At 34.1% G+C, this 14,415-nt stretch overlaps 1 protein-coding gene across 1 annotated transcript; it reads right to left on the bottom strand.

Moving 5' to 3' along the window:
* Window positions 1-1,994: 1,994 nt before the first annotated feature.
* Window positions 1,995-10,878, bottom strand: LOC139526053 (coiled-coil domain-containing protein 86-like). Its single transcript, XM_071321216.1, has 4 exons — window positions 10,693-10,878; window positions 4,218-4,347; window positions 2,496-2,570; window positions 1,995-2,191 (listed from the first exon to the last, which is right to left on the bottom strand). Exons 1-4 carry the CDS (start codon window positions 10,785-10,787, stop codon window positions 2,126-2,128), a joined length of 366 nt encoding a protein of 121 aa, XP_071177317.1. The 5' UTR covers window positions 10,788-10,878; the 3' UTR covers window positions 1,995-2,125.
* Window positions 10,879-14,415: the final 3,537 nt, after the last annotated feature.

The raw sequence follows: 14,415 nt of genomic DNA, 5'->3' as shown, positions 1-14,415 counted from the left end.
AACCCTTGTTTTCCCCCTTTTTGTCCTAATTCCTAAACGGTTTGAGCCATAATCCCCAATCCTAACCATTCCTTTGCGGTATAATTTCAGAGAGATCAATACAAATTTCCACCAGTTGTTGTCTGGAAACTAGAAAAATGCTTATTTGGGCCCCTTTTTGGGCCTAATTCCTGAACTATTGGGACCATAACCCCCAAAATCAATTCCACTTTTCCTTTCGTGGCTATAAACCTTGTATTTAAATTTCATAGAATTCTATTAACTTTTACTAAAGTTATTGTCTGGAAACCAAATGTCTTCGGACGACGAATAATTAGCAGCTGTTGTTATAAAAAAATAAACATTTGTTTATTTTGTTCATCTGCTACTGACACGGGGAGGATTGCTGTTATTGCCTATTGCCTACTACTCAAGAACACTTTTAATGTATTTTTGTTCTTCTGGTATTTTTATGGCCTGCAACAAAGTTATCCATCATTCCGCCATTCTGTCATTCCCTCATTTCGTCATTTAACAACAAACCATTATACAGATTTTTTTTTCTAAACGCCTTCAGATATTGGGCTGATTTTTGGTATGTCAATTAACCATGATAAGTTACAGGTCAAGTTTAAGTTTAGTTCCGCTCTGCTGATTTTTGTCGAAATTGAGAGTTTAAGACTTTGAAAATTGTTAAAAATCAGTTATACAGACTTTTTTCCTACATGCCTTCAGATTTTGAGCCAATGTGAGACTACCATCATGTTTTGTCTCGACGTGTGTTGTTGAAACTTTTGTGACCAGTCCATTCGTGTTTTTCTGACACATCTAGTCATTTGTCTATTATAATATCTGTCACATTATATACTGTACAATGTCTCATGTTTGTTGCTTATATTATCATACTTGTAAATGCCCCTGTGGGACCTTTATTGGAATAATAAAATATTTGATTTGATTTGTAAATAATGCAAAACATTCAAAGACAATAAACCATGACTGAGGGGACTTGGTTTAATAGTATCTTAATGTAAAATAGATCTTCTAATGCATATATATGCATTCAAAATAACAATCATCTATGAGTAATGGTTTCCCCTTAAACTGACCTATCACAAACTAATACATGTAAACTTGGCAAAAATTAAGTCAAGGGACCATGACTGAGATGGAGAGCCCAAACAATCTCTATATAAACGAGATGTTCCAATGCTTAGGCAACTATAAACCAAATATCATTGACATACCACATTATACTAACCTAATCTCATATATTGTATATTGACATCCCAAGAGGGAGTCACAACAGACAATTACAGTCTGTGTCAAAAACTACTAGTCCGGACACTTAATAACAAGAATTGTCCCTATATGACTATATAAAATTTTGAAATTTTTCACTAGTCCAAATCAATATTTACTAGTCTGGGGCATCCGACTAGTGGCTAACGGTGCAGACTGCAATTAGTGGTAGGAAAGTTACCAATTATGAACAGAAAAGTTATGTTGGTTATAAAAGTGAAGACTTTATTGGGGAACTATAAAATATGGTCCAAAAATATTTCTATTTATTGTAATGAACAGTGGCGGATCCAGAACTTTTCATAAAAGGAGCCCCCTAACTGTCCTTATGCCTCAGGGGGCACAGTCCAGTCATGCTTCAGTGATTACCTATATAATCAACCAAATTTTCCCCCATGAAAGGGGCCCCTGCTGGATCCGCCTATGATTAAGAAGGTGATCCAGACCAACATTGGCCTTCAATGGCAAATTGGTATCAGAGAAAATCCACTTAATTATATATCCAAGACAGTGGCGGATCCAAAACTTTTCCTAAGGGGGCCCACTGACTGACCTAAGCGGGGCCCGCTCCAGTCATGCTTCAATGATTCCCTATATAATCAACCAAAATTTTCCATCGAAAGGATCCGCCTATGCATGAAAATACACACTGCCTCCATCTAAGTCTGTACCCATCAAAATCAATGAATAAACAATAATTCAAAACAAAGAAAAAAGTTGATAGGGCCTTTAATTAGGTTTAATAAACCAGTACAGTTCAGTAATGACAGTTACAGGGCCCTGAAGCCATATTTCTGTTATTTAACAGTTATAAAATTCTCTCTGTTCATTGTCTTTATTTTCATCACCTCTTTTCTAAAAGTCTCAGCTGTTTCTTTTTCATTCTCTTGATTTTTGCTGTATTTTTTATCTGAAAAAAAAAGTATAAAAACCTTGCAATAAATTTTTCTAGTATGTAGCCAAGTTCAAATAATAGGGACCATGGGCTACTGGTCCTTGCAAAATTCCATCACAACACCTTCAAAGCAGGGTATAAACAATCTTGGATGTCAATCTAAGAGCCTCTTCATGGGTATTTTGATTATATCGGCATATACACCCCCATAAGGGGCCCTATTTAAGCAAAAATACTTGATAGTACATCTTACTTTAATTTACCATTGGAAATATTAATAATAACTGATCAGCTGGACAATTGTAACAAAATAATATACCGGTTGAACAATTTCTGATTTCCTCTGATTTTCTACTCTTCTCTTCTCTTTCTCTACTTTTCTCTGTCTTCTGTCCTATTAAAACAAAATAATAAACAAATTTTACATCTAATTCTGCTTGTATATAAATGAGAAAGAAAACACATATCGCAGGGGCAGATTTAAACAGACAAAAACCCAATAACACAAATGTATGTGAACAAAACACATATGAACAGGTCTAATTATTGATGTCGAAAAAAAAGAGTAAAGTTTTTGTAACTTTATCAGTAACACGGGGAAAACTTTGATTGAACATGTTCAACATGTTCAATTATTTACTTGATTAAATCATTAAACATATATACACTAATTAACTGATTTAATACAATAATAGATATACTATAAAAGGGACAGCTCTTAAGGATTAGGTGAGGTTTTGGAATTTGTGTCAGATATTCAGACTCCTTGGTGTTTTTCCATACGATACAAGGTCAAATATTTTGCCCCATCAATAGTTTATAATCAAAGGCACCAGGATTATAATTCAGTACGCCAGACGCGCATTTCATCTTCATAAGACTCATCAGTGACGCTCATATCAAAATATTTATAAAGCCAAACAAGTACAAATTTGGAGCATTGAGAACCGAAAATTCACAAAAGTTGGGCCAAATACGGCTAAAGTAATCTATGCCTGGGATAAGAAAATTCTTAGTTTTTTTCAAAAATTCAAAGTTTTGTAAACAGGAAATTTATAAAAATTTGTAAGGGTTCCGCGGAACCCAGTGTCTCGCCTACTCTTTCTGTTTATCGCAAGCGCAACAAAAATGAGGAAACAAATCAATAAAATATTCCTGTTGATACTATCTTTTGATTGTAAGAAGCTTCTGTCCAAGTTTGGTAAAAATCCAGGATAGTTTATGTAATAAATGTTTAAAAAAATTAACTGCACACTGAATGTAATGTTAACTAGAAGAAAACAAAATTTCCTTCTAGATACTAGCTTTTGATCATAAACAAGCTTCCTTCCAAGTTTGGTACCAACCGAGGATAGTTTAAGAAAGTTATTAAAATTTTAAAAACTTTAACCACAGAGTGAATGTAATATTTCCCGGCAGAAAAACTAAGTCCATTTATAAGCAAAATACGGAAAAAATGGAATTTTATTTTTACAAAATTTACTTCTGGATACTATCTTTTGATCATAAACAAGCTTCAGTCCAAGTTTGGTAGAAATCGTTTGAGAAAATTATTCCAATTTCAAAAACTTTAACCACAGAGTGAATATTTGTGGACTCCGCCGCCGCCGAAACCGACGACGCAGAATGTAGGATTGCTTAGTCTCGCTTTTTCGACTAAAGACGAAGGCTCGACAAAAATGACCACATTATTGATATTCATGTCAACACCAAAGTGTTGACTACTGGGCTGGTGATACCCATGTATCTTTATATATATCACTAACATCTCAGTTACTATATCTTCCCTTTTTAATGTTTAGATTATGTGAGCTTATTCTAAATTAAGTACACCATTTTTCATTCTCATGTACCATGCAATGAATTATATATAGTACATTTGTAAATGAAAATATAATTTTTATTCCACAGATATTTGTACCCACAAAAACAGAGGAATAAGTATATACAATAATTCATGGACATATTATTTTTTACAAGCACTCACTTACATGACTTACAATGACTTATGTAAGGTTGTGTAAAAGATAAAAGAACAAACCTCCTTTTCTCTGTTTTTCTCATCTTTCAAACGTTTTTCAAAATCCATTACTGACTTTTTCTCTGCTTTCTTCTTCATTTTATCTGACCATGAAGACTTGAAAGATTTCACTTGTTTAATATCTGAAAATCTATTGAAAACAAAGAAAATATAAAGCTTTAAAACAACCATGGAAGTATTATATTGACAGGAACTCATCAAGCGGACTTCAAACGTTTATAGTGCGATGCCGCAAAATCGTTAAGTACATGTATCTGTTAATTAACTCAACATGTCTTATAGATGCATGGGTTCCGATCAAATTTTTGGAACCTTGTGAATGATCGTAAATACAAAACATACTGAAATAACTGGATGTGTACTTAATTGTCAAGGAAATGACATTTACCGACCATGCGAATGACAAATATGTCAGTTTTTACGGGTTTTGCTGCTTAAAAACAAATAAAAAGAAAAGAAACGAAATCCCGGCGACTGTTTTCACCAAATAAAAAAACTAAAAAACAAAAAAAACTGAAGAGTAAAATACTCACAAGCCATAAACATTTCAGTTTAATTTGCAATCAATTTTAAAATAGTAAGATTTTTTATTCATGAGAGAGCCGTTGGCTAGACACACGTACATGTAACTTTTATATACATGTTAGGCTTGAAAATCATAAAATTCTCATGTAAAGTAGACGGAAAAGTTTTAAGGCAGTTGCTATTTGTCCGGCTAGCCGGACGAATAGTACCAGGACTATTTGTCCGGCCAATACAGTGTGCGTGAAATATTATCTTCAGCAGCACCAGGGGGTCGCAAATCATACAGTATGGACATCTAAAAAGCAATGTTTTGTAAATCTTAAATTGTCATGCCCCAATCTTGTTACTGGTAATTGAAATTGTTGTTTTCTTTATATATATATATAGTCCAATGTGGACAACGTATAATTAGAAAAAAAAATCATATATATTCCATATTTATTTCTTTATCTATGGCTTCACATTGTAGGAAGAGGGAAGCAATTACTTGTAAAACAAACTTGGGTCGTGATTGACTCATACATTTTAAGTTAACGTAAGGATTTGGTCAAGTTGAAAAAGGTACAAAATTATAATGTCTGAAGCTGTCAGAGTTATGGACCCCCAAAACATAAAGTTATCCATATTTTGTGTGAGAGGTGGGATATTTTTCTATAAGGTCCACCCCCCCCCCCCCCCCGGCCCCCCCCCAAAAAAGTAAACAACACTGTAAAAATCTTATTAAGAAATTCCAGGTGGGATTTTATCTTATTTACGTGAGGGGGTCAGGGTAACACGGGGTGCTCCTTTTCCCAAATCCCTCATTTCTTTCCCCCCCGAGATGCCAATTTTATTTGTCCCTTATATTTCATATCCCCACTTTTTATTATCCATTATCCCACGTCCCCACTTGTTGTACCCCCCCCCCCCCCCCTCCCCCCCTTCTCACCTATATCCCACTTCAAAAAAGCCGTGTCATTCCCTTCCACTGAGTTCGATGGCTACTTGCAAGATTCATTTTCGGAATATAATTAAATTTTATTAAGTTAGGCATGCCTTTGTAAAGGCCTATCTCAATTACTCTTGCTTTGATAATCTTTTCCACCATTTACTAGTATACAGCTATAGCGAGTCGAATAGTTTGGTAAAATTATAGTTCTCCGAGCAATTACTTTTTATATCCCCTTTTCCTTATGATTTCTATTATTTTTGAGTCCCTATTATAAAATAATATCATTCTTTGAAGTTCATACTATCGTATTCCCTGGTCAAATTCCGAAAACTGGAAAATTTATTAAAAATATTGATATCGCCGTTTCAGCCATGATCTGAAAATTGAAAATCAGTGATCGGATTACACGTGACCCCCTGGTGCTGCTGAAGATAATATTACACGCACTTCCGTACGGACATCAATTGACATGCGCATTGCAATGGCCGGACAAATAGCCCTAGCACTATTCGTCCGGCTAGCCGGACAAATAGCCACTCCGACTTTTTCTGTTGAACTAATAGGAGAAATATTGGTAATATCGAAATAAAAAAAGAACTAAATTACAGAAATCGCTTAAATTTTACAATTATTTAGTTTATGTACAGCTTGTTTCAAAACAATAATAAAAAATATAGCTCACCGATGAGTTAAAAAAGATATTTCAATTTAAACGTCAAAAAATGATATTTTTGCACCAAAGGGAGATAATTTAAAGTTTTTTCAATGATATAAACAGTTTTAAAGTCATCTGTGGCCAAACCAAATCGATTTGTCTGGGTGATTTTTGTACCATATTATAAAGTAATAACTAATAATGTAATAAATAAAATTTGTAATGTAAAATCAAATATTTCATTTTTTACTGAATTTTTTGTACCCGCGAGCCTCCTTAAGGTTGTTTACAACTTTGGAATTATCATAAAAGGGGTAACAATTCATCTGCATGTCTCGTAACCTGATATTGCTATGTAAAGGTCATCACATGCCTCTTTTAGTCTTTAAAACATCAAGGCCGTAACTAGGCATCTTATTTTAGTGAGGCAAAATAATTGAGCCGAGCGAAGCGAGGCGAAAATTTGTTTTGGAGGGTATGAAATGAATGGTGCAAAATCCTGCATTCTAGGCATTTTTCGAGAGTTTGATAATGTTTTGAATTTGGACACTTTTTATATAAATTTTTCATATTTTAAGACTACTAATTACTAACACCAAATTTTTAACAACTTTATTTAAATTTATAAGTAAGATAAATATCACTGATTTGAGTCTGCTGCCAGAACATAGAACAAACATCGATTCAGTAGAGTTTGCCAAATTTTTCTATGGCCGGTTCAGTAAAATCGTTTCAGAATCATAATTTTGTCTGCTGATATCCTTATCGCGATGAACATTGAGCATGGCAAGACCGCACAATCTCTCGCCACTCATGCATGCTCTTTTCAAAGATTTCAGTCGTTTCAGGGCAGTCTGTATTTCTAAAGGTAGCACATTATCATCAACAAAATGATCAATGTCTTCTTCCAATTCCTTCTCTATCAGCAATTCGGTAGCAGCATCGGTAGTAACAGTTTTGTTTGCAAAAGGGAATTAAGCTTTCCTGTAAGCACCATCATACAGTCGCAGTTACAAAATATTAAACTCGCTTTTATGCTGACAAAGAGTAGACAAACTAGGGATAGAATGAGATAAGATACATGTATATGATTCTATCTATAGAGTTAGTATATATGATATGGGTACATCGGAATTGGAATGGAGTTTTTGACGTTTACATGTAGTTCCGTAATTTCAAATTATTTCTGGAAATAGTTGGTGGTATTTTAGTTCCAGAATCTATAAATTTAGGGGTTAGGGGTTGGGGGTGTCCCATTCCGAAACCCCGAATATAAAGAAACGAAATTCCGTAGTCCCGAATAAGTAAAGACAAAATCCTGTGTTAAAGGTTTTACCATTCCTCAATAATATCAAATTGGAATATGGAATGTTCTTTCAAATTTTAAGGTTAAAGAAACATGGATAAAAGCTAATCCATGCATGCATTCATGTTTCATATTATTTATATTTTATTTATCTGTAAAGAGAAAGATTAAAGTTCGTGAAATGAATACGCAGACAGGAATGCCCCCTTCCGAAGACCAGTACTTGATTTGTCAGTCTACTTATCCTAATGAAGTTATATGCAATACTCAGACTCTGTTCACAAAAAAACTAGTTTACTAGAATTATTCCTTCTTTACATTAGTGTCGCTTTTCTTTTTTCTGCAAGAGCCTGTTTTTAACTAAAGATCCATGATGATTATCGTTATAAGGTTAATGTAATCGAGAAACATCACCCCTTGAGATGCTGGGTTATATCCAGGAAGAATAGTTTAAAAGGAATGATGACAAGTTATAGAAATTAAGGTTGAGGCAGAACAACAAAAGACTATTATATTTCATGATATATGTGTATAAAATAAATAATCAGTGTCGAAATTTTAGTGAGGCAATTGCCTCACTTGCCTCAAGGGTAGTTACGGCCTTGAACATATTTGATAAATAAGTTAATAACATTTTACGATAGAGAAAACCATAAATATTTGTGTAACACTCGATAAAAGTTTACTGTCTTTGACTTAAAATTTGAGTTATCTGGCACCATCTGGCACACTACAAGGGCATCACATTATTTTCTGCAAACACTCTTACTTCAGAATCATGTAATTTTCATAACCGGATATTTCCCGATTTCCAAGTTCCAATGATTAAAACATTCTCAACAAAACTAAAAATAAGCTTGCCCTCTTTCCGAATGCAGTTAATTTTCTTATGTCATTCTGTTAAATATGGACCAATTTTTTCGATCTTTTCAGCGTTGTTCTTCATTTATTGAACGGAAACAGGTGTTGTTATTCATGTGGCGATTCACAAATAACCACGGGAGTTTCCGTGTTTATTTACATTGGTAGGTAGATAAGACAAATCATGTAATAAGACCAGCTTCAGTTAAAAGAACAGGCAAAGGCGGCATCACAGATACCCCACAAAGGAGTTATCACATACTTGACAAACTGAGTCGGAACCTTTTATTTTCTTAAAGAAATCAGTGGTATGGGAATGTGCTAATTTTTCGTTGGAGTTCCTGTCAATATAATACTTCCATGATACAACTATCACAAAAACTTTAGTTCTCTTGAACTGAATATTAATGTACATATTGTTATGCATTTACTTTTCTACATTGGCTAGGTATAGGGGAGGGTTGAGATCTCATAAACATGTTTAACCACGCCGCATGTTTGATTAATAATAAAATACAATAAAACCGAAATGTAAAAATTGTGTATACAGTCTAATTTATATTTAGGCCTAAAAAAAAAATGTTGTGTTTCCGGTCACCCGACCGACCGTCCTTCAGACCCCCGACTCAAAAGTTTTTAAAGCTGATGTGGGTAAAAAAATAATTTGTATACCTACCGACCGTTTTTTCTGAAAGAAAATAAAAAATTCTAAGTCCCTCGATCTTTTTATCGCCCCAAAAGAAAACAACGCTAATTTTAAACTTGAGGCTTATTTTTAGAATGGAATTGCTGGAAAGTGGAATCTTCTTGGCTAATTATATATGCGGGAGCATGCGCAGTAGTTATTTTCGTTTGTCAGTGTTTGAACATGGCATCACAACGCGTCCTATTCAATGTTCAAGGCGGAAAGTGTGACCATTTCGCGGAGGAAAAAATATTTCTAAATTTTACAGAAGGTAACACCTTTTTTGACATTAGCAATGAAATTCATCCAATGTCTAACATCGATGAAAAAAAATACACAACACAAATTTTGTGCTCGGCCACCGGCAAAAATGACTGGACCAAGATTGATGACAATAACACAACTGTTGGAACAATGCAATCTTTTGGAATTAAATTTATCAAATTTTCATGCCAGACCCTTCTTCAAAATGAACCTGATATTAATCCATCTGAAACTGGTCAGCCAATCAACGCTTTAGACATTCTGATGAAAAGCCACAGATGCTTTGCCAAAAGAAAGTGTCCTGCCAGGGAACAGTGTATATAATATATTTGTCTATCTGTAGGTTTGGGATGATGTTTGGTTCATGTTCCTATAAATGAATCTGCCCCACATCTTCTCAATTTCTTTCTCTGACAATTCCAAACTTTTGGTCCTGAAATAGGGGAATTGGGTTTAAAAAGCTAATTTCCTATACATTTGTAGCTAGGGGAAGTGCTGCCTAATTTTTTTTTAGGTTTGGACTTTTTTTCAGGGGTATTTTAAAAGGGGGTAAACTAAAAGTTATTTCAGGGGGATTTTAAAAGGGGTAAACTAAAAGTTATCTCAGGGAGATTTTTAAAGTGGGTAATCAATCTCTTTCTATTAAATCCCAAACTTTTGTCTGGTAACTGGAAATTGAGTTTTATATAACTTAAGCTTATTTCATAATATTATAAAAAAAAAAAAAAAAAAAAAAATCCCTACCTACCGTCCCTTCAAAATTTCAAGGGGGTGATCGGAAACACAACATTATTTTTTTTAGGCCTTACTTCAAAACGGGTTATCTTGTAACGTCGTGCATTCTTACTTTATGGGATGAGTAATCTTAGGCCGAGTTGACTTAGTATATAGGCTATAGCTATATAGTTTACCCTCCAGTATCTGTATCTGTATGTAAATAAAGAGATCGTGGAACCAGTGTAGACAATATTCTACAAAGTTGTCAGATATGACCGGCGTATGGACTGTACTTTGCCGAAAGTACTTGATGTTCAATGACAAATAAATTTACTAGCTCCTCAGTCTACTGCGCCACGAACATTTACAAGCACGTCACAAAAGTACTAGTAGTCTAGGTACCTGTCTCGGGCTAGCTTTAGTGTCTGCCCCTTCAAAACCAACAAAATGACCAAGGATTTCTATACAAATCCTTGGAATAACAAATAAAAATTATAAAACATCCATAACAAGTTGTAAATCAATTGATACCTTTGGTTTTGCACATTTTTCCAAACTCTGCCAGATTTAGGTTTTCCTCGCGTTATGTTTTCTGGGTTTTCACTCTTCTTTTTTAGTTCTGACATGACCAAAAGAAAGTCTTTAATAAGAAGTCCAACAGAAAACGTGTGATGAAAATGTGTTTCTCAGTGTCAAAACGTTTATTATCAGACCGTTAAAATAATTCGTTTTTAAAAACGTTTGACTGATGTCAATCAATGCAAAAAAAACATGTTCTAAAATAAATACAATACCCCGATCTAGAAATTATCTTGTGATTTGATCAATATTCTCTGATACTGGAATTGCATAATTAAAAAAAAAAAATAAAAGTTATATAATATGATTATTATTTATAAGAACATTTTGAAAATTAAACTAATGACAAATAGTGCCAATGAGTTTACTCTTCAAAGTCAAAATTTGGGAGGGGAAGTGAAAAACGCGGAAGCGAAAAATGGTTGTATTATAACTATAATATCTCTGGAACCGCTTAAGATAAATTAATAAATAAAACAGACTTTGAAAGCTTATATAATAGTCTATTAGAATAGATATATTTAATCATGCGTTTTTACCGAAAAGTTGACAGGAAGTCTTTCTTTAGCGTGACTCTGGCAACACCGGCATTTTGAAACATATTAAAACTTAATTTCACAAAATAGCATATAACCCGGGCAAAATCTGTAAATTGATTCTTAAAGACAATTTCATGACAAATAACATGATATAAAGAAAAATATAAAAAAAATTACTTAACAAGAATGTGACCCCAGTACACGCGGATGCCCCATCCGCACTATCATTTTCAATGTTTAGTTGACCGTGACAATGGGGGAAATCTCTAATTTGGCATTGAAATTAGAAAGATCACATCAACATGTATACCAAGTTTCAAGTTGATTGGACTTCAACTTCATCAAAACCTACCTCGACCGAACAATTTAACCTGAAGCGGGACGAACGGACCGTACGAACAGACGAACGGACAAACGGACGAACGAACGAATGGACGGACGAACGGACGGACGAACGGACGGACGCACAGACCAGAAAACATAATGCTCATAAATGGAGCATAAAAAGGGTAAAAAGTTGACCATGTTGACTGGAATTCCCCCTTGTATATAAATGATGAAGTCAAATTTAACTTTGAACTAAAATTCACAAAAAATACAAAGCCCGGGCAAAATCTTGAAAATGATTCTGAAAGACAATTCAATGACAAGTATAATATGATATAAAAAAAAATATATAAATAATTACATCTAAATTGAAAAATCTTGCCCGGAATTAACTTGAATCTTAAATCAGATCTGAGAGTTCTCGCAGTTAATTACTGACAGCTTGTTCAAAGCCACTAAAAACTAATAAACAAATCATAAATCTAAGACTAAATCATCAGAAAATCAGTACATATCCAACATCCAATGGGTTTTGTCAAATACGTCATGAACAGTCAGTGAAAAACATGTCCTTGTGCAATGCCAAGACTCTAGGTATCGACCGATTGTAGGCCAATGAACCTGCATTTTTATGTATATTAATTATACGTTATTATCGGCCCCTGCTACTGTATCGTATTCCCTTAATATACAACTTTCGAGTTCGATGCATTTCCGAGTGGTTGGAAAACTATAACGTTATATTGCACGAATTATTCGGCAAATTGAATTATCATAATTGTCTTTCAGCACTGCTGCCGTTAGGGAATTGTGATTAAGTACCTACAGAACAAACATCATTTCTAGTTTATCCTGCACAATGTCGATCTCTTCGATGCTTGATGAACGTTATAGTGCAGGGATACAGAGTGAGACTATCCCCTCTATCTGGTAAATGACGTCATACAGCATAATTAACGAGTTATTTTCCGGTGACGGACAAACTCGAAATTGGTCTATTTACTGATAACAAAATCAATATAAATTCAAATAAAAACGATATTCAAAGATCTAATTGTGTTGATATGGTAACCTTTTAAAATAAGTTTATTTAAACTTCGGGATCGACAAGCTTATCAGGATCGTTTCTAAACTTTCGTGCTTGGTAAACAACATCTCCGTAAAAATGAACCAGTGTACTATCCAGTTTGAAATCAGTTTCAGTCTATAGGTACAACCAAACTTTAAAACCAAATCTTAAATATCTATGGAAGAATTTAGTAAAGATTTTAATAAATTTGTGGAAACGAAAACCCTAGCCTATTTACGAGTTCATATATTACGTTCGTTAAAATCAAAACCACCACAACAAACACGGGCATTGCGAACGAGTTGTGATATATTAACACTGTAAGATGGTACCAAAGGAATATCACAATCTAAATAAACTGCAGAGGTCCAACCCTGAACAGCTGGGGCAAAAATGGACACAATATTAAAGCTTGTCGATACAGGTCTGAATTTCGAATGTAATTAAAATTTTACATATTATAGGTTTCTGAATAAATGTAGTCGATCATTGACTACATTTATTAGTGTTTTATTAGTTTATTTATTAATTACAGTGACTTGAAAGTTTCCCGTGAAAACCTGTACGTAATATCTAAATCTAGGAAAAGACAGTTATTACCGTTTATATAAGATTTATTTAAAGTAAGTTCCTTTGTGCCTTTTGAGACATTTAGGCCATATAACGTTTGGGTCATATTTATCAATTATGGACTTTTGACGAGGTTAATACGTTATATGTGGACCTGTTCAGATTATATTGACCGAGAACTCTAACAGGTCCATATATTGACGGAGTGAAAAGTGCTTAATTTCTATATTACATATGTAAATATAAATGTATTAGAACAATTACGTTCATTGTTCTTTCTGTCAGTGTGTAACTTTTAATTGTATTTTGCCAGATTTTTATTGGCGGTGTTGTTGAGCAGCCTTGAAGCTCTCAACTGTATCTGCGCATACAATACGGTCTTCCAGTTGGTTCCAGTGTAGTATGCTCTTGACAAAGAAAGAGTTTTTATATAGATCAGTGTTGTAAGGAATAGTTGATAGTGCCATCGTATTGTTCTTCACTGAATTTGTCACTATATTGGCACTTACAAAATTGTCAAATGTTCTAGGCTTGATTTTCCTTTTACGTTTACTTTTAACAAGGAAATCGTCAGGATTAATAGCTGGGACCAACCACTCAACCACTTTGTATAGAAATATCAGCCGTTGACTTGTTCTTTTCGATTGTAGGTTGTCACACAGTATAGTTACAACGCGGCTATCATTTTGGTGACCGAATCCTCTTCTCTAAACCTATAATCGCCTGACAATGTAATGGAATTTGATGCGACTGTCATACAAGTGAGAGGTTTAGCTAGCTATAAAACCAGGTTCAATCCACCATTTTCTACATTAGAGAATGCCTGTACCAAGTCAGGAATATGACAGTTGTTATCCATTCGTTTGATGTGTTTGGACTTTTGATTTTGCTTTTTGCTTTTTGGTTTTACTTTTTGAATTTTCCTCGGAGTTCAGTGTTTTTGTGTTTTTACTTTTTTCTGTTACACAGTAATGAATATGACTGCTTTGCGTGTTATTCAATTCCAATTTATTTATATCATGTAATTGTGTATATGGGTCCCATATATGATGGCTCCACTATGATATTCCATAGTTGATCGTACTAAAGATATGATATATGCAGTCTTTTTCTGCAATCTTCTGGGCAGAAGCGTAGATTTCTTCTTAGAAAGCCGAGCGTCGAATTGAC

Source organism: Mytilus edulis, chromosome 6 (assembly GCF_963676685.1).
Source record: "Mytilus edulis chromosome 6, xbMytEdul2.2, whole genome shotgun sequence".
NCBI lineage: Eukaryota > Metazoa > Mollusca > Bivalvia > Mytilida > Mytilidae > Mytilus > Mytilus edulis.
This window is presented reverse-complemented; position numbering and strand designations above follow the sequence as displayed.